General features: G+C 42.5%; 1 protein-coding gene across 2 annotated transcripts in view; it reads right to left on the bottom strand.

Moving 5' to 3' along the window:
* Positions 1-24,898, bottom strand: part of LOC122551779 (contactin-associated protein-like 5) — an 888,067-nt gene that overhangs the window by 209,906 nt on the left and 653,263 nt on the right. For both annotated transcript variants that reach the window (XM_087989329.1, XM_043694242.2), the window contains exon 19: positions 23,485-23,709. In XM_087989329.1, coding sequence (XP_087845455.1) covers positions 23,485-23,709 — 225 coding nt within the window. The remainder of the gene's footprint in view (positions 1-23,484; positions 23,710-24,898) is intronic.

Below are 24,898 nucleotides of genomic sequence, written 5' to 3'. Positions count from 1 at the left end.
GCTAGAGTGGGGAAGTTCAAAACTAGAAGATGGGGGTTTAAAATGGGAGGGGAAAGATTTTAAAATTACCTTAGGGGTAACGTTTCCATGCAGAGGGTGGTGTATGTGTGGAATGAATTACCAGAGGAAGTGGTGGAGGTGAGTACAATTACAACATTTAAAAGGCATCTGGATAGGTATATGAATAGGAAGAGTTTAGAGGGATATGGGCCAAATGCTGACAAATGGGTCTATATCAGATTGGGAATTCTGGTCAGTGTGGATGTGTTGGACTGAGAGGTCTGTTTCTGTGCTGTATGACTCTGTGGCTCTATGTTCTGAATTAATCCCTAAATGCTCGAAAGCAGTAGTTTTAGCTGTGCGTGTGAAGAAAGAAATTTCAATTGCTTAATTTTTTCCATACAATGGAACTGATTGCCTGTAATGTTGTTAGAGGCAAAAACCATCGTGACATTTAAAAATATTTAGATATGCATTTGTGAAGCGAAAGCATACAAGGCCAAATGCCGCAAAATGACATTAGAATAGTTAGGTAGCTGTTTCTGACCAGTGCAGATCTGATGGGCCGAGAAACCTTTTACTGTTCTGTAGATCTCCCTGACTTTCATAGCTCTTTCGGGACTGGAGTGATTATACAGAATGGGTATTACATGAATGGATGGTGTTATGGCCATCTGCCAATGTGAAGATGGGCCAATGACCAACATTCCCGCAGCTGTATGCATGCACAATAGCTCCGATGTTCCACAAACCAGCGTGCTGAAGTGTATTGTGTCATTGCCTTTATGCTCTAGAGGTCACTGCTGTGTACAGACCTCAGAGGTGCATGTTGAAGACAAAAAGGAATCAGAGGGAGCAATCCCGTGATGCCAGAGGAAGAGATAGCCCACTGAGGCATCTGCATTGCGCCATTGACCTCAGCGCCTTATGTCACATGATGATGTCAGCAGCAATGCATACATAGATGACCTACACTGAAAGTCAGGGCGATGTTCCAAAGTTATGTGTTCACTACTTACTCCCATTCAGCCAAACTCCTCTAGAAGCAGGCAAAACTGTCACTTGAATCTTACATTGTAGTTAATGGTAATCAAGACACAATCAAAATATCATAGCATATGCCAAAAATGTGCTTTGTCTAAAAGGAACAGGCGATATGCTAAGGGCTTTTGCCCGAAATGTCGATTTCGCTGCTCGTTGGATGCTGCCTGAACTGCTGTGCTCTTCCAGCACCACTGATCCAGAATAATACACTCCATTCTGAGCGAAATGAAGCTTTCAAGGAGAATTGTAGAATTTGTGATGTGAGAACAAGAGTAACATTCCTCTTCGACTGTACCAGTACACTGGAGGGGCCAGGGATGTATGTGTGTGGTTTTGTCATTGCTGGACATAATGCAAGTAGAATCCTCACAGTAATGAAAGAGGCCATTCAGCCCATTGAGCCTGCACTGACCTACCTCATCTCCTTAATCCCAAACAGGGATTTTTCCACAGTTGATCCACATAACCTGCACCTCCCCGGACACTGCAGGGCAATGTTTAGCACGTTTAACCTACGTAACATGGGGAGAAACCTCACACAGTCACCTAAATGGAAGATTGCATAGAGGTGGTCTATATTCCTGAGAATTTAGAAGTGTGGAGGGGGATCTCATTGAGAAATTTCTCCACTTAAAGGACGTTGGATCTTTGGAATCCTTTCATCCAGAAATCTGTGAATAGTCACTGATTGAGAACACTTTTGAGCAATAAAGAAATGAAGGATGGCAGCAACTGTGCCACATGCTGAGGCAAATGATCATGTGGTCATATTAAATGGCAGAGCAGGCTGAAAAGTCCCAGCAATGCTCTTCCCTACTTTGTTCTGATGTTTGATTACATGGTGTATTAAAGGGTTGCATTGTCAAGTGCATTTGTTTGCAGTCTGATGGGCCTTAATGGCCAACGTGGCAACATTTGGGCGGCACGGTGGCACAGTGGTTAGCACTGCTGCCTCACAGCGCCAGAGACCCGGGTTCAATTCCCGACTGAGGCGACTGACTGTGTGGAGTTTGCACATTCTCCCCGTGTCTGCGTGGGTTTCCTCCGGGTGCTCCGGTTTCCTCCCACAGTCCAAAGATGTGCGGGTCAGGTGAATTGGCCATGCTAAATTGCCCGTAGTGTTAGGTTAAAGGGGTAAATGTAGGGGTATGGGTGGGTTGCGCTTCGGCGGGTCGGTGTGGACTTGTTGGGCCGAAGGGCCTGTTTCCACACTGTAAGTAATCTAATCTAATCTAATTTATCAGAGAAATGGAAATACTCATACGCTTCGCATGGAACACTGCAGCAAGCTGTGCACATGCACACAGGAAGTTGTGTGTGACCTTAACCAAGTAATATTGACCAGATAATTTTTGTTTTGTGATGTTGACTGAGTGGTGCATATTGCCCAAATAGGTCACAAGGGATAATTCCACTGCTCTTCCATGGGATCTATTTGAATTAACAGATGTGATCTCAGCTTAAAGTTTCATCCCAAAGATGGATTTTTGAGCGTGGTCAGATTAATTTCATTTGTTGCCATTTGTAACAAGTGATGTAGAGTCATAGAAGTCGGCATTACACAAAAAGGCACTTCAGCCCATCACATCTGCACAGTCAAAAACAACCACCTAACTATAATCGGTTTCCAATTGTTACTGCGTTAAGGCGGTCAGGCAACAGGATTTAGTTGCACACGTAGCTTTGCTGAAGGTGTGCAGCACTGCTTATCTCTGTGCTACGAGGAGCAAGAGGAGGAAGAGTAAATATTGTTTGTCAGACAGTTAACATTGCATGGCCAACACCGGTCAATCCAAGCAACTCAACAGAGATTGACTTAACTGCATTGCTTTGAGGATTCGTGTCTGTACGGGGCTGCAATTCACAAGGGGGGTTATGCCACGTGCTGCAATTTGACATCCAGCCAAACCCTCACAGCAATGCCAGAGGCTTTCAAGGTCATCACAGCCTTCAGCTTGCATGCCTCAGGCTCTTTCCTGTTATGTCACACAAGACATCCATCAGCAACGCATTAATGTATGAAGTGTATAACTGGTTCACTGTAGCAACATGGGAATATAAGGGTATTTTAAGGCAGCAGGCATCACAGGTGTTAAAATGACCCCAATCTTTTCTTTAAAGCCGAATTCTGCCGGCAAAGTATCACGGGGCTTGTTATTGTAATTCCAAATTAATTTTGCAAAAGGAAAAGGGGGAAACTAAAACCATGAGATCTGGAGTCATCAACAACCTCTGATCCCAAGGAACCTGACTCCAGATGAAAACCTAAAGATTTCCCCAGAACTGACTGATTTACAATACAAAGGTCAGTTCTTCTTTAACGTGGTAGTTCCATTCTCATGTGTTATAAGAAAATCATGTAATAGCCACACAATTTGTGAATAGAATTTAATGCTTGTCATGAGTGTCTAAAAACCAACAGGAGCCCCACGTATTCATGTCTGGGGAATGCCCACCATATTGGCACTTAAGTGACTAACATTATACCTTCCATGGGATTATAGACCCGGAGAGCAGAAAGAACAAAACCCCCACCCCAAATGGGGGTGCCAGTTAATCAAAGCCCACAGCTCTCTGGTCCCACTTTGGGAATGGTGGCAGCTGCCAGTATTGCAACTCTCAGTAGTACAGGATCAAAGAGGGACTGACCGAGGTCTGAGGGGAGGTTGTGGGATGGGGTTTGATGCAGTGCAGTCATAGGCACAGGCAGGGATGTTGAATTTTTGTAGCCCTCTCTTTCTGATACCAGGTCCCTTGATCCAACCTTTGGAGAACGGACTTCTCAGCAACCAGCAATTAAACTTGACATGGTTTGGTTTGTATGGTTTTTATCTGGCAATTCTTTCACCCACTGCTGGTACCTGCATTGCCACAACCCTTCAGAACCTTTTATGTTTCATAGGACAATCTTCTCATCCCAGGGACCTCTCTGATGAATCATCACTCTACAGGGTCCAGTGCAAGTATAGCTGAAAATGTGTTGCTGGAAAAGCGCAGCAGGTCAGGCAGCATCCAAGGAACAGGAGAATCGACGTTTCGGGCATAAGCCCTTCTTCAGGAATGGAAGTATATCCAACTGGAAGGTCAGACCCAGCAGAGGTGGTGGCACAGTGGCATGAAATTGGGAAGCAGTTGCCTTAGAAGTCCTTAACATTGACTCTGGAACTTACAAAGTCTCAAGACTTCAGGTTAAACTTGGGCAAAGGAACCTCCAGCTAACTGCCATGTACCAGCCTCCCCTGGCTGGTGAATCGGTACTCCTCCATGTCGAATAGCAGTTGGATGAAGTACTGAGGGTGGAAAAAGTGCAAATGTACTCTGGGTGGGGGATTTCATTTGCAACCTCCAAGAATGGCTCAGCTGCAGTACTACTGATTGAGCTGGTTGGGTCCTAACGACATAGCTGTTAGACTGGGACTGCAGCAGATGGTGAAGGAACTAACAAGAGGGAAAGATATATCTGACATTATCCTTGCCAATCAGCCGGCTGCATCTGTCCATGATAGAATCAGTAAGAGTGACCCACTGCACAGTCCATGTGGAGACAAAGTCCTGCCTTCACATTGAGAATAACCTCCCTTGTGTTTTGTGACACTATCACTGTGCTAAAAGGAACAGATTTTGAATGTGGCTTGAAATCCAAGACTGGGCATCTATGAGGCACTTTGGGTTATCAACAGCAGCAGAATTGTATTCCAATACAATCAGTAACCTCGTGGCCTGGCATATCCCTAGTTAAACATTACCAGCAAGCCAAAGGATCAACCCTGATTCAAAGGAGAGTGCCAGAGAGCATGCCAGGACATCACTAGGCATACCTGAAAATGAGGTATCAACTTGGTGAAGCTACCAAATAGGACTACTTGCATGCAAAACAGATAAGCAGCAAGCGATAGGCAGAATTAAACAATCCCAAAGCTAACAGATCAGATCTGAGCTCTGCAGTATTGCCATATCCAGTCATGAATGGTGGTGGACAATCAAACAACTCACTGGAGGAGGAGGCTTGAACAAATATCTCCAGCATCAATGAGGAAGGGCCCAGCACATCAGTGCAAGAGATAAGGCTGTAGCTTTTGCAGCAGTCTTCAGCCAGTAGTACTGAGTGGATAATTTATCTCAGCCTCCTCCAGTGGTCCCCAGCACTATAGATACTAGTTTTCAGCCAATTCAATTCACTCCATGTGATATCAAGAAACTGAGGCACTGGATACTGTGAAGGCTATGTGTCCTGATGTCTTCCTGGCAATATTTTGAGGTCTTGTGCTCCAGAAGTTGCTGCTCACTTAGCCAAGCTGATCCAGTCCAGTTACAACACTGGCATCTCCCCGACAATGTGGAAAATTACCCAGGTCTGGCCTGAACATAAAAAATAGGACAAATCCAACCCAGTCAATTATGACCCTATCAGTCTACTCTCGATCATCAGTAAAATAATGGAAGGTGTCGCCAACTGTGCTATCAAGCAGCATCTGTCCATCAATAACCTGCTCAGTCATGCCCAGTTTTGGTTCTGCTCGGGCCACTCAGCTCCTGACCTCATTACAGTCTTGATTCAAACAGGGACAAAAGAGTTGAATTTCAGAGGTGAGGTTGACATCAAGGCCTCATGTGATTAAGTATGGCATCAAGAAGCCCTAGTAAAACTGGAATCAAGAGGTACCCGGGGGCAAACTCTCTATCAGTTGGAGTCATACTTGGCTCATAGAAAGATGGTTATGATTGTTGGAGGTCAGTCATCCCAGCTCCAGCACATCTCAGGAGTTCCTCAGTTTAGTGTCCCAGGTTCAACCATCTTCAAATGCTTCATTAATAATGTTCCTTCTATCATAAGGTCAGAAGTGAGAAAGTTCACTAATGACTGCATAATGTTCAGCACTTTTTCTGACTCCTCAGATACTGAAACAGTGCATATCCAAATGCAACAAGTTCTGGACCATATTCAGGCTTGGGCTGACAAGTGACAAGTAACAGTCACGCCAAGCAATCTAATCACTATCCCTTGACATGCAATGGTGCTACCATCACTAAATCACCAATATTAATATCCTTGGGATTACCATTGACCAGAAGCTCAACTAGATTCACCAAACAAATACAGTGGCAATAAAAGGTCAGAGGCTAGGAATGCTGTGGTGAGTAACTCACCTCCTGACTCCTAAAGACTGTCCAGCATCTAAAAGGCATAAGTCAGGAGTGAGATGGAATATTCTCCCCTTGCCTAGATGCATGTAGCTCCAACAACACTCAACAAGCTTCTCACCACAACAAAGTAACCCAAAGGCACAACATCCACAAGCAATCACTCCCTCCACCATCAATGCTCAGTGGCAGCAGTGTGTTATATCTGCCAGATGCACTGCAGAAATTCACCAAACAGCACCTTCCAAACCCATGACCACTTCCATCTAGAAAGACAAGGACAGATACGGGAAAACCATCACCATCTGCTCCAAGCCATCCATCATCCTGTCTTGGAAATATATCGACGTTCCTTTAATGTTGGTGGGTCAAAATCCTGGAATTCCTTCCATAAGGGTCAATCTATGGCAAATGAACTGCAGTGGTTCAAGAAGGCAGCTTACCATCACCTTCTCAAGGGCAACAAGGAATGGGGCATTAATTGCTGGCCGAGCCAGTGATGCCCATGAGAGTATTTATAAAATCCTCTGGAGATCCAGAATGCAAACAGTACTCCAGGTGTGGTCTCATCAAAGCCATGTAAACTTGTACTAAGACCTCTTCCTTCCTGTACTCCAATCTATTTACAGTAAAAATTAACGTGACATCTTTTTAGTTGCTTGCAACAATTGCAGCCGACCTTCTGTTTAAGCACACCCAAGTTCCTCTGAAATCCCACATTGACATATTGGATGTCTTTTAAAAATGTTCTTTTGGTAAACCAACGCAGACACAATGGTCTGAATGGTCTCCTCCTACACTCTCACAGTTCTGTCATACTCTGATATTCTGCTTTTGCAAAATGAATCACTTCACACTCCTTTACATTCCATTCTGTCAGCCACCTTGGCGCCTCTCGGTTAACCTGTCGAGGCTTTTTTGTGGTCTCTTTGAGTCCTCCTCACAGCCTGCTTGCCCTGAGCATCTTGCAATTTGTACAGGCTAAAAAACAGAGAGGGGAGGTTGAAGGTCTGTGCCTGAATGGAATGCCATTCAGCAGTTGTGGCTTTTAATGCACATAGGTGCAGACAGGCTTACTCGTAGAGAGAAGGAGGATTGACCATGCTTTGGTCAACTCATTCCCAACTTCACAAATCATTGCTTGAGCAGTAAGCTGGATAATGTCTCACTTAAACTCATATCTGCTGTCCATTTAAGGTTAGCTTCAAATTCTCAAACTATAGTCTATGGGAACTTCCAGTTTATTACAGCACTGTTGCAACAGCAAACCAGTTTCTCACATCACTTTTGGGCAACTTATACTGGCATAGGAAGGCTTTGCATTTGGTCCAAATGACACCATTCCTCAGATGGTTCCCTGCCCACAAGAAACCCTGCGGTTTGCTATGGGCCCCAAGAATTATTTTGCATCTCTGTCCATCATGACTGTGACCATCAGGAGAATCAAGAGGATCAATATTTGATTCCAGCTGCAATTATACTCTGTTTTATCTTTAGATATTCCAAACTGTTTACCCTTCACTCCTCCCTAGAACATCTTGACACCAATACCAGCTACCTAAGAATCCCACTCATTGACTACAGTTCAGCTTTCAGCACTATTATCCCCATGAGACTGATTACTAAATTTAGTGATAGATAGGACATAGAACATAGAACAGTACAGCACAGAACAGGCCCTTCAGCCCACGATGTTTGCCGACCATTGATCCTCATGTATGCACCCTCAAATTTCTGTGACCATATGCATGTCCAGCAGTCTCTTAAATGTCCCCAATGACCTCGCTTCCACAACTGCTGCTGGCAACGCATTCCTTGCTCTCACAACTCTCTGTGTAAAGAACCTGCCTCTGACATCCCCTCTATACTTTCCTCCAACCAGCTTAAAACAATGACCCCTTGTGTTAGCCATTTCTGCCCTGGAAAATAGTCTCTGGCTATCGACTCTATCTATGCCTCTCATTATCTGGTATACTTCAATTGGGTCCCCTCTCTTTCAATTGGAGAAAAGGAGAAGAAGTCCGAGCTCAGTCAACCTCTCTTCATAAGATAAGCCCTCCAGTCCAGGCAGCATCCTGGTAAACCTCCTCTGAACCCGCTTTCTTTCCTACAATAGGGCGACCAGAACTGGACGCAGTATTCCAAGTGCGGTCTAACCGAAGTTTTATAGAGCTGCAACAAGATCTCAAGAATCTTAAACTCAATCCCCCTGTTAATGAAAGCCAAAACACCATATACTTTCTTCACAACCCTGTCCACTTGGGTGGTCATTTTAAGGGATCTATGTACCTGCACACCAAGATCCCTCTGTTCCTCCACATTGCCAAGAATCCTATCCTTAATCCTGTACTCAGCTTTCAAATTCAACCTTCCAAAATGCATCACCTCGCATTTATCCAGGTTGAACTCCATCTACCACCTCTCAGCCCATCTCTGCATCTTGTCAATGTCCCGCTGCAGCCTACAACAGCCCTATATACTGTCAATGACACCTCCAACCTTTGTGTCATCTGCAAACTTGCTGACCCATCCTTCAATCCCCTCATCCAAATCATTAATAAAAATTACAAACAGTAGAGGCCCAAGGACAGAGCCCTGTGGAACACCACTCACCACTGATTTCCAGGCAGAATATTTTCTTTCTACTACCACTCGCTGTCTTCTGTTGGCCAGCCAATTCTGTATCCAGATAGCTAAGTTCCCCTGTATCCCATTCGTCCTGACCTTCTGAATGAGCCTACCATGGGGAACCTTATCAAATGCCTTGCTGAAGTCTATATACACCACATCCACAGCTCGACCCTCATCAACATTTCTAGTCACATCCTCAAAGAACTTGATAAGGTTTGTGAGACATGACCTGCCCCTCACAAAGCCGTGTTGACTGCATTTAATCAAGCCATGCTCTTCCAGATGGTCATAAATCCTATCCCTCAGAATCCTTTCTAAACCTTGCAGATGACAGACGTGAGACTTACTGGTCTGTAATTGCCAGGGATTTCCCTATTTCCTTTCTTGAAGAGAGGAATTACATTTGCCTCTCTCCAGTCCTCGGGTATGACTCCAGTGGAGAGCAAGGATGCAAAGATCTTCGCAAGTGGCAAAGCAATTGCATTTCTCATTTCCCAAAGCAGCCGAGGACAAATCCGGCAACTGGTCCAGGCCTGGCAACATGTCAATCTTAATGTTTGACAAAATTTTCAGCACTTCAGCTTCCTCTATCTCTATCCACTCTTTGCAACTGGATCCTCAGTTTCCTGGCTCACAGGTCACAATCAGTGAAGATTGGGGCAATATTTCATCCTCACTAACACTCACCATCTGAGCCCCCCAGGGGTGTGTACTCAGCCCCCTACTGTACTCACTGTATACCCATGACTGCGTCGCCAAATACCAGACTAATACCAACTACAAATTTGCTGATGACACCACCATAGTCGGTCGAATCTCAGATGGCGATGAAACAGACTACAGATAGGAAGTGGAAGACCTGGAAAAATGGTGCACTGAGAACAACCTAGCCCTCAATGCCGGCAAAACTAAGGAACTCATTAGTGACTTTCAGCAGGATGTTACCCATGTCCCCCTACACATTAGCAGCACAGAGGTGGAACAAGTGGAGAGTGTCAAGCTCCTGGGAGTTGTCATCCACAACAAGTTTTCTTGGACTCTTCATGTGGACACACTGGTTACAAAAGCCCAACAACATCTCTTCTTCCGCAGGTACTTAAGGAAATTTGGCATGATGGAGAATACCCTTGCGAACTTTTATAGGTGCGCCATTGAGAGTATTCTATCTGGATGTATCACTACCTGGTGTGGCAACTGTACCATTTAAGATCAGAGACAGTTACAGAGAGTGGTGAATGCGGCCTGGACAATCACAAAAGCCAACATCCCACCTATAGAACCAATCTACCAGGCCTGCTGTCGAGGAAAGGCTGCCAGCATTCTCAAAGATCAAACCTGCCCGGGCAATGTTTTTCTACAACCTCTACCATTGGGGAGAAGGTACAGAAGCCTGAACACATGCACCAGCTGGTTTCATAACAGCTTCTACTCTACTGAATACTGAATGGACTCACAAACTCTTAGCATTCACCTGTACCTGTGTGTTTGTTTTTGCCGCTGTTTACCTTTTATTTATTTACCTATGCAACTTAACTCTGTGATCTGCCTGTATTGCTCACAAGACAAAGCTTTTCATTGTGCATTGGTACACATGACAATAAATTCAATTCAACTCAATTCAATTCAATATTTCAAAATGAGAGAAAAATAGAAGACCTCAAGTGAATATGCTGCATACAAAAGCTATGGTTTATGACACCTCTTAAAGATTGCAGACATGAGACAACTTCAGTCAAGCCTTTTCTCTCAAACAACATTCATTGGGATTTAGAAATTATGAGTCACCAGACTGCACTTAAGTCATAACTTTGTGTGACAGAACATAGAAACATAGAAATTTGGAGCAGGAGTCGGTCATTCAGCCCTTTGAGCTTGCTCGGCCATTCACTAAGATCTCAGCTGATCATTCAACTCAGCACCCTGTTCCTGCTTTCTCCCCCTATTCTTTGATCCCTTTAGACCTAAGATCAATTCTCAGCTCGTACTTGGATCCATTCAATGTTTTGGCCTCAACTGCTTTCTATGGCAGATAATTCCATATGTTCACCATTCTCTCGGTGAAGAAATTTCTCCTCGTCTCAGTCCTAAATAGCCCACGTCCTTAGTCTGTGGCTCCCCTGGTCTGGATTCCCTATCTGCAGGGGTATCCTCCTGCATTTACTCTGTCTCGTCCTGTTAAAATTATGTGGGTTTCTGTGAAATCTTTTATTCATTCCAAATTCCAGTGAATATTGTCCTAACCAATCCAATCTCTCTTCATCCGTCAGTCCTGTCATTCCAAGAATCAGTCTGATAAACCTTTATTATACTCTCTCCATAGCCAGAACACCCTTCCTTAGATAAGGAGACCAAAACTGTACAAAATACATGAGGTGTGGTGTTACCTAGAGCCTATACAATTACAGCAAGAAGTCCCTGTTCCTGTACTTTAGCCCTCTTGCTATGAAAGCCAACATACCATTTGCATCTTTCATCACCTGCTGCACTTGAATTTTTACTTTCAGCGGCTGTGAATAAGGAAACCTAGGTTTCACTGGACCTTTCCCTTTCCCAACCTATCACAATTCAGATATTAATCTGCCTTCCTGTTTTTGCTACCAGGTGGATAACCTCACACTTATCCACATTGTACATCTTCTGCCATGTATTTTCCCACTCAGTTAACTTCTTCAAATCACAGTGAAGAATTTCTGCATCCTCTGCTCAGTTAACTGTTACACCCAGTTTTCTATCATTTGCAAACTTGGAGACATTACATCGAGTACCCTCATCTAAATCATTCATGTATATTATGAATATCTGGGGTCGAAGCATTGAACACTGTAGCGTCCCATTAATCAATGGCTGCCACTCAATAAATGACCCATTCATTCCTAAACTTGAAGAACAAGTTTATTTGGCATATAAAACTGCACCAATGTATTTTCTCCATGGAAACACCACCAAAATATTACTTGCCTACTCCAGTTCAGTCTAATAAAAGTATCTAATGTCACCGTTGTGTAGTTTGCCCATGCACAAGGCATCTGAATGGAATAGCTGAACATTAGCGTAATGAATGGGAAGAATCAAACAGCTGTCTAAAGAGGAACATTTATGAGAATATAGGAACAGGAGTGGAACATTTAGCCTTTCAATTCTGTATGGCTATTCAATAACATTACAGCTAAATCTATAATTGGCCCATAGTCCCAAGATATATTCAGCTAACAGAAGTTTATCATTGTCAATTCTAAAGTTAACAATTAATTTCTCATCAATTGCAATTTATGGAACAGTGTTACAATTTTACAATCATCCTTTGTTTCCTGATGTCTCTCTTTAAAGATCTGGCATCAAAGGTAATCTGACGTCTAACCACCCAACTCATATAAATCAGCAACTGCTATCTCCACACATTGACAGCTTTTCATCTCATACAAATACACATGCAACTGTTGGATCTAAACTTCTCTGGATCACATGTTTTTGCTTTGTGAGATGTTAAGCTGAATATAGTGGAGCTTGTGGCTGATCCAACTTTCTTGTGTACTCATTCATGGGATGTTTACTGCCGATTCCTAGTTGCACTTGAGGAAATGGGGGTGAACTGCTGCAGTTCATTTGACATAGGTAGATCACAATATGATTAGTGAGAGATTTCAGTGTTTTTGAACTAGTGACACTGAAGGAATGGTGATACATTTCCAAATCTGAATCCAGGCTGTTGGAAGGCGACTTTTAGATGGTGGTATTCCTATGCGACTACTGCCTTTATCTTTCTGGGTGGTAGTAATCATGAGCTTGAAAGGTTCTGTCTAAGGAGCCTTGGTGAACTTGTGCTGCTGCTACTGGAGAGTGTGGATGTGGTGCCAATCAAACAGGCTGCTTTGTCCTGGAGTCTGCGCTCTGTTCTCACAACCTAATTAGATATAAGATGCAACACAGAGGTCAGAGAAAGAGAGAACTTATAGCTTTTATATATACAGACGATCCCAAAAACTTCACAATGTAGTCACTGGTAACAGGTATATTATGGGAAAATACAGCACACAATTTGAGTATAGCTAAATCCCATAACTGGAGATGTGATAAAAGACCAAATAATCTGGTATGAGAGATAATTACAAGCCAAGCTACCACAAAATCTCCCCTGTACATCTCCAATTCATATAATCTTTATTCACCTTGATAATCCAGGTTTGTTTATAGTCACAGAGTCATTGAGATGTACAGCATGGAAACAGACCCTTTGGTCCAACCTGTCCATGCCAACCAGATATCCCAACCCAATCTAGTCCCACCTGCCAGCACCCGGCCCATATCCCTCCAAACTCTCCCTATTCATGTACCCATCCAAATGCATATCAGCGGAATTCCAATAAGTCTGCTCTCAAAGTTCTAGCATGATAAGCACAAAATCAATGCAGCACATGCAAAATCTGCCCATGGACTGGAAAATTCCTCATGCAATTGTACCAGCCTCACCACATCCTCTGGCAGCTCATTCCATACACGTACCACCCTCTGTGTGTAAAAGTTTCCCCTTAGGTCTCTTTTATATCTTTCCCCTCTCACCCTAAACCTATGCCCTCTAGTTCTGGACTCCCCCACCCCAGGGAAAAGACTTTGCCTATTTACCCTATCCATGCCCCTCATAATTTTGAAAACCTCTATAAGATCACCCCTCAGCCTCCGATGCTCCAGGGAAAACAGCCCCAGTCTGTTCAGCCTCTCCCTGTAGCTCAGATCCTCCAACCCTAGCAACATCCTTGTAAATATTTTTTGAACCCTTTCAAGTTTCACAACATCTTTCCAATAGGAAGGAGACCAGAATTGCATGCAATATTCCAACAGTGGCCTAACCAATGTCCTGTACAGCAGCAACATGACCTCCCAACTCCTGTACTCAATACTCTGACCAATAAAAGAGAGCATACCAAACACCTTCTTCATTATCCTATCTTCCTGCAACTCCACTTTCAAGGAGCTATGAACCAACACTCCAAGGTGTCTTTGTTCAGCAACACTCCCTAGGACCTTACCATTAAGTGTATAAGTCCTGCTAAGAGTTGATAAAGTGCACTACTGAGAGTGCAGCCACCCTTTGTACTTTATCCAAGTGGTAAACTCGGTTACACATTCAGGTCTCTGGTGGATCTTGAAGCTTTAATTTTCTGATTGAAGTTTAATTGTTTCCTGCCTTTACTGCAGCAAAACTTCCATTTGAAGCATTTTCAAGCATATGATGTTGCCACTGCCATTCTAAAGTTTTGAAGTGATTATTGATATTTGCAAGAACAAATATTGCAGCTTTCCTTCTTTGTTGCAGTATACAGAATGTACAGTCAGCAAATGTCCAGATTGTGCTTCTGAGTGGAGCATATCAGGGGAATTCCAATAAGTCTGTTCCCAAAGTTCTAGCAAGATAAGCACAAAATCAATGCGGCACATGCAAAATCTGACCATGGACTGGAAAATTCCTCATGGAATATCTGGGAAAAGAAACCGACTGCTTGGTTGGCTGGAATGTATTATGCTGGAAGTTATCTCCTACTGGGTAGCTGGACTATAATTAAGATTGTAAGACCATAAGAAGGGTCACTGAACCTAAAACATTGACTCCACTCTCTGTCTCCACAGATGCTGCCAGACCTGCTAAGTTTCTCCAGCTATTTTTGATTCTGTTCCCAGCATCCTAAGTTATTTGCTGCTTGATGTTCAGAGTCTTGTACAGTTTAGCACGAATTCTCTGTTTTGAGAATTCAAAACATTCATTTACCTTCCCTATTCTCTGCTAATTTTTATGCTAGCATTTTTTGTGATTTATTCATGAGATCTTCAAAATCCCTCTGTAGCAATAGCTTTCATCACATAAATAATATTCAGCTCCTTTAATCTTACTGCTGAAATGCATTTTTCCACATTATATTCCATCTGTCAAGTTTTTGCTCACTCACTTAACCTGTATACAGTTCCTCTACAAACTCTTTGGGTCAGCCTCGCCACTTACCTTACATTTGTGTCTTTCACAAAATTGACCTTACTATACTCACTTAATGTGTATGTTTGATGCCAGCAGTTGTTCAGTGCATATCACTCTTGGTTCTGAGTTAAAAGGCTGCAGGGCAACTTGTATTCCAAAAATATATGCTCAGATGTCAGTGCAGTACTGAAGGAATCCTACCCTCCTGGAGATGCTGTCTGTTGGATGAAGTGTTAAATACCCCTTGGCAAAAGTGAGGACTGCAGATGCTGGAAACCAGAGTTTAGATTAGAGTGGTGCTGGCAAAGCACAGCAGGTCAGACAGCATCCGAGGGGCAGGAAAATCGATGTTTCGGGTCCTTCATCAAAAGCCCTTCATCAGGAATGGAGGCAGGGAGTCTCCAGGGTGGAGAGATAAGTGTGTGGGGGTGGGGGGGGTTAAATCCCACCATCCCCCCCCACCCCGTTCAGGCAGCTGTGACAATTTGAAGATGAAAAAGGGTGTTATCTGGCCATTATCTATCCTCCAATTAACATTACAAAAGCAATTTTCCTGGTCGTTGTCACAATTCTGTTTGTGAGAGTTTGCTGTGTGCAGATTGGCTGCTGCACTTCTCACATCGCAATAGTTGCTACATTTCAAAATGTAATAGTATGAATGAATTGTGTTAGCCTTTTTAAAATGTGTCACTCAGGATAAAAACATCCAACCATATACAGAGTAAGAACTTCTCACTTAACAAGTTGGCAAGAATCTGCATTTTCTTCAATCTAGCAACATAAACTTAGTTATTGTACAGTTTAGCAAAAATTCTCTGTTTTGAGAATTCAAAACATTCATTTGCCTCCCCTATTCTCTGCTGAATTTTTATGCTAGCTTTTTTTGTGATTTATTCATGAGGGCTCCAAAATCCCTCTGTCACAGTAGCTTTCACCACATAAATAATGTTCAGCTCCTCTAATTTTATTGCTGAAATGCCTTTTTCCACATTATATTCCATCTGTCAAGTTTTTTGCTCACTCATTTAACCTGTATACAGTTCCTCTACAGACTCTTCCTTAGACTACAATAAACTTAGACATCTCCTTACGATTAAGCCTCAAAGTCATCTTGGTAATTCCTGAGCAGTTATTATCCTTGGCTCTCACTCCACTTCTTGCTCCCCAAACAGACATTCCTGCAATACTGGACATTTCCTTGACAGGTAAGATAATGAACAGGGTGCCTGCTTTATTCCTGTATGGCTCATCAGCAAAATATCAGTAAGGTACCTGTTTGGACTGAACAGCACCACCAGCCATCCTCTTCCCCTCCCTTGCTAACAGGGAGGAGCAGTCAAGATATTCAATCGCAACCTGAATGGCTGCCAGTTTAAAATCTGTCCCTATGTTTTGTTGCATTCAAAAGCTTTGCAAATATGATGCAAATTATGCCCATGAAACATTGTCAGTTGTTATTCTCTCCTTGGCAGAGCAATCTGTATTAATCACAACAATCTCACTTCAAATGCTGAGCTTGCCCTGAGTCCAATTCAGCAGGACGTGAATTAGTCCAGGACAGCTCCCCCTGGTCTTGCATGAAAAGCTTTATTGAAGTTCCAAGTGAACTGCATCTATTTAATTACATACCTGAAGTGGCTTAATTATCTCGTCAAAGAATTCCGGTGGATTTGTAAGCATGATTTACCAACTCTAAAGTCATGTTGATTATACTCTATGATAGCAGCATTCTTTAAATATTTATTGCCTTGAATGACTGCAAGCATTATGTCCACGATGAATATAAAGTTAGTTAGCCTGTAATTAGGTGATAATATGGTTTACATTTCAATATAAACTCACTAATAAGTGTACAAGAAGTATCTCTTTGCAATAATTACTTCCATCTGTAATTAAGATTGAACTTCACTTTTTAGGGCAGCACGGTAGCTAACACTGACCAGGTATCTGGGATCATTGTCATGGTGATTAAAGAGTAAATATGGGCTAGGACACTGAGGATAACTCCCCTGCTCTTTGAAAACAGCACTGTTTTTACATTCAACAAAGCAGCTCGATGAGGCTATGGTTTAATGTCTAAAATGGACATTTTTTAGATTAGATTACTTATAGTGTGGAAACGGGCCCTTCGGCCCAACAAGTCCACACCGCCCCGCCGAAGCGTAACCCACCCATTCCCCTACATTTACCCCTTTACCTAACATGACAGGCAATTTAGCATGGCCAATTCACCTAACCTGCACATCTTTGGATTGTGGGAGGAAACCGGAGCACACCCACGCAGACATGGGGAGAATGTGCAAACTCCACACAGTCAGTTGCCTGAGTCGGGAATTGAACCCGGGTCTCTGGCGCTGTGAGGCAGCAGTGCTAACCATTGTGCCACCATGCCGCCCATAACCATGTCTAACCATGCAGCATTCTCTCAGTATGGAGCAGGTCTTGAATTCAGAGCATTGAGTAAATGATCCTTGCCATAGAATAAATGGCAGATTTATATTATCAGGATGTAGTTTGACCTGAATATTCTCATATGCAGCCTGTGAAATAGAGACCCACGAGGAGAGGTGGGCACTGCTGCAGAAGGTAGCCTGGAATTGAAGGCTCTCTTGGTAAGGCATATAAAAGTAAAAAAGATCGCAAGACTGAATGTGTGGAGCTTGCACTTTAGTCTGTGTGAGTTCCCTCCAGGTGCTCAAGTTTTCTCCCACTGTCCAAAGATATGCAGGTTAGGGTGGATTGCCCGTGCGAAATTGCCCATAGTGTCCAGGAATGTGCAAGGTATGTAAACTGGACACTGGAAATGTAGGGTTACAGGGCAAGGGTAGGGGAGTGGGTCTGAATGGGATTCTCTTTGTCAAGGTGATGTAGAATTGATGGGCTGAATGGCATGCTTCCACACTGCAGGGATTCCATGTCTCTGCCAGAAAGCAGACAAAGAACAGTCATGATGAACTCAAACCTGTACATTCCACTCCATAAATGTTGACAGGCCTATTGAGTCTCTTCAGCACTGTTTATTTTTATTATAATAGAACAATCAATCTGATGAAACTGATGAAAGGTCGACCCTCTTGAAATCTTGGGCCAGATTTTCTTAGCCCTGGGGTGCAAGTCTGGAGGGCCAGGAAAATTATACAGAGTTAGGTGGCCAGGTTGAATAAGTACAGTGCCTTAATGGCGAAGTTTCCCCATGACAGACTGTGTACGTCAGACAGTTTGAAACACCACTAGAAATTCAAACACTTAAAGGTGTTGATCAGGGCCTTTTTTGGGGGGCTGTTGGCATCAGGAACATTGAGAGTGAGCTCCAAGGACCATTGAGGGACAGATATAAAGTTCATTCTTTGTTGGACTATAGAAGAATGAAAGGCAACATATTGAAACGTACAAGATTCTTAAAGGATATAAAAACTGAAAGAACGGCAGATGCTGGAGATGAGAAACAACAACAGAAATTGCTGGAGAAGCTCAGCAACTCTGGTGGAGGGACATCAGCATTAATATTGTGGGTCCAATGATCTTCATAAGATTCTTAAAGGATTTGAGAAGGTAGAAAGGTCGCTTTTCCTTGTGGGACTGTCCAGACCAAAGGGCACAGTTCTAGATTAAGGGGTTTCACACTAAAGATGGAGATGAGATAGAATTGTTTTATTCAGAGGATTGTGAATCTGTGGAATCCTTCACCAGAGAGGGCTATTAACAGCACATTAAATATATTGAAGACTGAGACATTTAGAGTTATCAGTAAGGGAATCAAAGGTTATGGGGAAAACACAGGAAAATGGAGTTGAGGATTATCAGATCAGTCATGATTTTATTGAATAGAGGAGCAGACTCGATGGGCTGAATGGCCTACTCCTGCTCCTATGTCATATTCTCTTTAAGGAAGCCTAAACACTTCACTCAGAGAGCTTTATCCTCTATCCCAGTGGGGCTTTTCACATTCAGTCTTGCGATTTTTTAACTTTTATATGCCTTACCAAGACAGCCTTCAATTCCAGGCTATCTTCTGCAGCAGTGCCCACCTCTCCTCGTGGGTCTCTATTTCACAGGCTGCATTTGAGAATATTCAGGTCAAACTACATCCTGATAATATAAATCTGCCATTTATTCTATGGCAAGGATCATTTACTCAATGCTCTGAATTCAAGACCTGCTACATACTGAGAAAATGCTGCATGGTTAGAGATGCCCATTTTAGACATTAAACCATAGCCTCATCAAGCTGCTTTGTTGAATGTAAAAACAGTGCTGTTTTCAAAGAGCAGGGGAGTTATCCTCAGCGTCCTAGCCACATTTACTCTTTAATCACCATGACAATGAAGCAAATTCTTCAGAAACCCAATGGCGGTGGAGGGAACAAAAGATGAACTTTCTCTTAACATTATCTCAATTATTTCTTTATATAATTCATGTCATTAAAATGGCACCAGACTATGGCGAGTTATACATTTTCCAATGGACTTTCATAAATACAAGCGACAATAGACTCGTAGAGTTGTACAGTAAGGAAACAGCTTCTTTGGTTCAACTTCCCCACGCCGATCAGATATCCTAAATTAATTTAGTACCATTTGGCCCATATCCCTCGAAACACTTCCTATTCATGTACCCATCCAGATGCCTTTTAAATGTTGTAACTGTAGCAGCCTCCACCACTTCCTCTTGCAGCTCATTCCATACATTATTGAATTATTACCTTATTGAATTCTTTGAGAAGGTGACTAAGGAGGTAGACGAGGGTAAAGCAGTAGATGTGGTGTATATGGATTTTAGTAAGGCATTTGATAAGGTTCCCCATGGTAGGCTACTGCAAAAAATACGGAGGTATGGCATTGAGGGTGAGTTGGAGGTTTGGATTAGAAATTGGCTGGCTGGAAGAAGACACAGGGGAGTAGTTGATGGTAAAGATTCATCTTGGAGTGCAGTTACTAGCGGTGTTCCGCAAGGATCTGTTTTGGGACCATTGCTGTTTGTCATTTTTATAAATAACGTGGAGGAGGGGCTAGAAGGTTGGGTGAGCAAGTTTGCGGATGATACGAAAGTCGGTGGAGTTGTTGACAGTGAGGAAGGATGTGTCAGGTTACAGCGGGATATAGATAGGCTGCAGAGCTGGGCAGAAAGGTGGCAAATGGAGTTCAATGTAGGTAAGTGTGAGGTGATTCACTTTGGTAAGAGTAACAAAAAGATGGGGTACTGGGCTAATGGTCGGATATTTGGTAGTGTGGATGAGCAGAGGGATCTTGGTGTCCATGTACACAGATCTCTGAAAGTTGCCACCCAGGTAAATAGTGCGGTGAAGAAGGCATATGGCGTATTGGCTTTTAGTGGTAGAGGAATTGAGTTCCGGAGCCCTGAGGTCATGTTGCAGTTGTATAAGACTCTGGTGCGGCCGCATCTGGAGTATTGTGTGTAGTTTTGGTCGCCATACTATAGGAAGGATGTGGAGACACTGGAACGGGTGCAGAGCAGGTTTACCAGGATGTTGCCTGGTATGGTAGGAAGATCGTATGAGGAAAGGCTGAGGCACTTGGGGCTGTTTTCATTGGAGAAAAGAAGGTTTACGGGTGACTTGATAGAAGTGTACAAGATGATTAGGGGTTTAGATAGGGTTGACCATGAGAACCTTTTTCCACGTATGGAGTCAGCTATTACGAGGGGGCATAGCTTTAAATTAAGGGGTGGTAGGTATAGGACAGATACTCAGCGAGTCGTGAGTTCATGGAATGCCCTGCCAGTAGCAGTGCTGGATTCTCCCTCTTTATGGGCATTTAAACAGGCATTGGATAGGCATATGGAGGATAGTGGGCTAGTGTAGGTTAGGTGGGCTTGGATTGGCGCAACATCGAAGGCCAAAGGGCCTGTACTGTGCTGTATTTTTCTATGTTCTATGTTCTACATGCACCACCCTCTGTGTGAAAATGTTGCCCCTCAGGTCCCTTTTAAATCATTCCCCTCTCACCTTGAACCTATGCCCTCTAGTTTGGACTCCCCTACCCCAGGAAAAAGGCCTTGGCTATTCACCCTGTCCATGAACTTCAAGATTTTATAAACCTCGATATGGTCAACCTTCAGCCTCCGATGCTCCAAGGAAAATAGCCCCAGCCTATCCAGCCTCTCCCGATAGCTCAAACCCTCCAACCCTGGCAACAACCTTGTAAATTACCATTTTGATCTATTCTATTCTGGAAGTCTGTGGTGCACAAATGGGCTTCTGCATTTCCTGCACTACAGTACTGATCATGCTTCAAAAAATGCTTTGGCTGCAAAGTGCCTTGTGGCATCCAGTAGTCGTAAGAAGTGTTATATCTCTGCATGACTTTTTCTTTTGGTCACATTTCCTAATGCCTGTTTTGAGATGCAAACAAAATGAGGGGAAAAGAGTGATTTCTTGGGTCAGGTCTGGCTCACATAGAGCCATAGAGTCACAGAGATGTACAGCATAGAAATAGACCCTTTGGTTCAACTCTAGTCCCATTTGCCAGCACGTGGCCCATATCCCTCTAAACCCTTCCTATTCATATACCCAACCAGATGCCTTTTAAATGTTGCAATTGTACTAGCCTCCACCATTTTCTCTGGCAGCTCATTACATACACACACTACCCTCTGTGTGAAAAGGTTCCCCTTAGGTCCCTTTTATATCTTTCCCCTCTCACTTAAACCTATGCCCTCTAGTTCTGGACTCCCCCATCCCAGGAAAAGACCTTGTCTATTTATTCTATCCATGCCTCTCATGATTTCATAAACCTCTATGAAGTTACCCCTCAGCCTCCCACACTCTATGGCAAACAGCCCCAGCCTGTTCAGCCTCTCCTAATAGCTCAAATCCTCCAACCCTGGCAACGTCCTTGTAAATCTTTTCTGAACCCTTTCAAGTTTCATCATATCCTTCTGATTGAAAGGAGTCCAGAATTGCATCCAAAATTCCAAACGTGGCCTAACCAATGCCCTGTACAGGTCGCAACATGACCTCCCAACTCTTATGTGCATAGCTCCCAAGTCTGTAAAGCACCTTGGTATATCCTTACAATGTTAAAGGTGCTATTTAAATACAAGTTGCTGTTATTGCTGTGAAAAAATTTACAATGCATCTGATATGGGCATTTAAATGTGGTCAAGTTGCAAGTCTTAGTGTCAACCAAAGTAAGGGTCAGAAATGTCATTCTTCTTGAATTACTACAGGTACATATGACTTGAAAATCTACCACTACAGAGAAAGAGCAACAAACTATTTGAAACAAATTGACAGAGGGTTGGGAATGAAGTAGTCAACAGGAGAACATTGCTACAGCGGTAGGGGTAGGGGTAGGGGTAGGGGTAGGGGTCGGGGTAGGGGTAGGGGTAGGGGTAGGGGTAGGGGTAGGGGTAGGGGTAGGGGTAGGGGTAGGGGTAGGGGTAGGGGTAGGGGTAGGGGTAGGGGTAGGGGTAGGGGTAGGGGTCGGGGTCGGGGTAGGGGTGTGATAGCCTAGCGGTGTTATCACCGGGCTATTCAGCCAGGGACACAGTTAATGCTTTGGAGACCTGTGTTCAAATCCTGCCATGTCAGATGGTACGACTGCGATTCATTAAAAATCTAGAAGTAAGAGTTTAATGATAATCATGAATCTGTTGTTGATTGTCAGGAAAAAACATTGTTCACAGATGTTGTTTAAGAAAGGAAACCACCATTCTTATTTAGTTTGGCCTACATGTGGCTCCAGAACTAAGCAATGTAGTTGACTCTTAACTGCCCTTTAAGGAATTTAGCAATGGGCAAGAAATGCTGGCCTAGCCAGTGAATGAATAAAAGAAAATTAAACCCATATTATTGGTCATTTTGCGATAACAAGCACTGCCTGGCATTTTACACAAAAGGAAAGTAAACAAAGGAAACCTTGGGTAGTTAGAGAGGTATGGTTCACTGCAGATTGCATGAGCTGAAGTAAGTAACCATTGTTTCTACAGGTAGCATTCTCTGCAGGCTTAAATAAATATCTGCTGTTTAGGCGAAAATATTCTTATTGATGGAAATACATTACATAAAAACTTGCGGCATAACATGGAAACTAATCTTTATGAAGATATACCTTGGAGGTACCAGTATTGGAATGGGATGGACAAAGTTAAAGATCACACAACACCAGGTTACAGACCAACAGGCTTATTTGGAAGTACTAGCTTTCAGGGTATTGCTCCTTCAATGAGTGGTGGTGGCACAACCACCTGATGAAGGAACGGCTTTGAAAGCTAGTGCTTTCAAATAAACCTGTTGGACTATAACCTGGCATTGTGTGATGTTTAACTTTATGAAGTTAAAAAGACTGAAAATATAGACAAACTAAAGTTAAGTTTTACAAGTTGAAAAGAAGCATATTAGTGCGCGAGTTGTCAAAAGGACAAAGCAATCTGTTGAACCAGAAAAAATATGATAATATTTCCTTGGACTTCGTAAGATAGAGACCTTTCTGATCTGGATAGTTCATCACTAAAGTTTAGAGAGCACTTACACACTAAGTCAATGGTTGGACAGCTTAGAAAATCTGAAGTAAAGCCATCTAGAATTCAATTTTCTCGTGTTTAACTTTTAAAAAGAAATGGATCACATGTAAAGTTTTGATACAGTCTTACTCTCATCAACATATGCAGAGAAACACTTTTGAAATGCATTAGTGCATTTTTCCAAACCATTCATTAGCGTATTAGTGTATCGGACTTACCATTTCTCGACAGAGTTACAGCCAAATATTCCCCATTAAGAGAACTAACATAAAGGAGAATACAAGGTGCATGTGTAGTTCGAAAACTGAATGCAATATTCTCCTTCAAGAGAGTGATGTCAGAGGATGTGAAAGATGAAGGACCACTTAAATTCTTGACAATGGTGGAAGATCCATCTAGTGTGTAGATCAGTGATGTTCCAGGCTCGAAGAGTGCAGAAATCTCTGAAAATAAACAGAAGACACCACAAAAACTTGTCAGGTCACATGTATTCAAGCACATGACAATAAAATCTAAATCTAAAATCTAATCTAAATCTAAATCAATACAACTCAGGCTGACAACATATCAAATACATGAACAAGAAACAAATTGTGTTTGTACAATTATAATTTAGACGAGGTTAGATCAATCAAAAACACATTGTGTGTACAATTGACGCTCTTTGGACTTAAAGCATAACTCATACACTGATCAAATATTTTACGTTAATTTAGTTTGTGTGCTTTATAAGGTGTTTCAAATCAAACATTTTTGGACAGATGCATGTTTGTTATTAGAGAAATAATCTATAACTGCAGACACCATGAGTGTATTGGATTCAAAAACTGAAGGCAGCTTTCTTGAAGTGGCAGATAAAAAAATAGATGGACAATGTTTGCCATGTGCACAGGTAAAATATGGAATAAACATGAGACTGTGACAACAACTGAGCAGATGCTAATTTGACAGCAGCCTCTCCAGTCTGAAATGTTTGGAATAACATTTCTAGAAATTGAAAGGTTCTAGGTTGGAGCATGACATCAGAATGTCTGAGCAAAAGTATGTGAACCAGATAAAAATATGAACCTGAGACATAAAACAGTGATTGATTAAATTTTTAATTTATTCATCCACTGATCAGTTGCCAAATTCAATGGAAGTGAAAATAAAATAAAAGGTTTTGTTTACCCTTTCAGCACTTTGGTTTGTTTCCCTGTTTTCCATTTTCAGTGTTATTTGGAGAATGCAATCTGCCTTCAAATGTGTCCCAGAATTATTCAATCAGGAATGTTATTCAAATAGTTGCTTGATATGGACAATCTTGAATGTTGTTGCCAAAAGAGGCAAGCAAACAAAGATTTTGTCTTGCACTTTTCAGGACAGATTCAAGAATGTCAAATATTAAAGGGAGTTACTCATATACTGCATGATAACGAGGTACTGACTGGTCAGCAAGTTAATCATGTATTGCCATGGAGACTGATTGTATTTATGTCAAAGTAGGCAGAATCTGACTGCTTTAATGAATACTAATGTATATAAAGATTACTTATGAATAAAATATATTTTTGAAATTGTAAAAAAACACTCAGCTAACATCACTGAAGCTAAACAGAAACAGAACTGACATCCTCATAGGGTGGTTTGCTG

Source organism: Chiloscyllium plagiosum, unplaced genomic scaffold, assembly GCF_037043375.1.
Source record: "Chiloscyllium plagiosum isolate Xiang-an unplaced genomic scaffold, Cpla_swu_hap1 HiC_scaffold_7, whole genome shotgun sequence".
In the NCBI taxonomy this organism is placed as follows: Eukaryota; Metazoa; Chordata; class Chondrichthyes; order Orectolobiformes; family Hemiscylliidae; genus Chiloscyllium; species Chiloscyllium plagiosum.
This window is presented reverse-complemented; position numbering and strand designations above follow the sequence as displayed.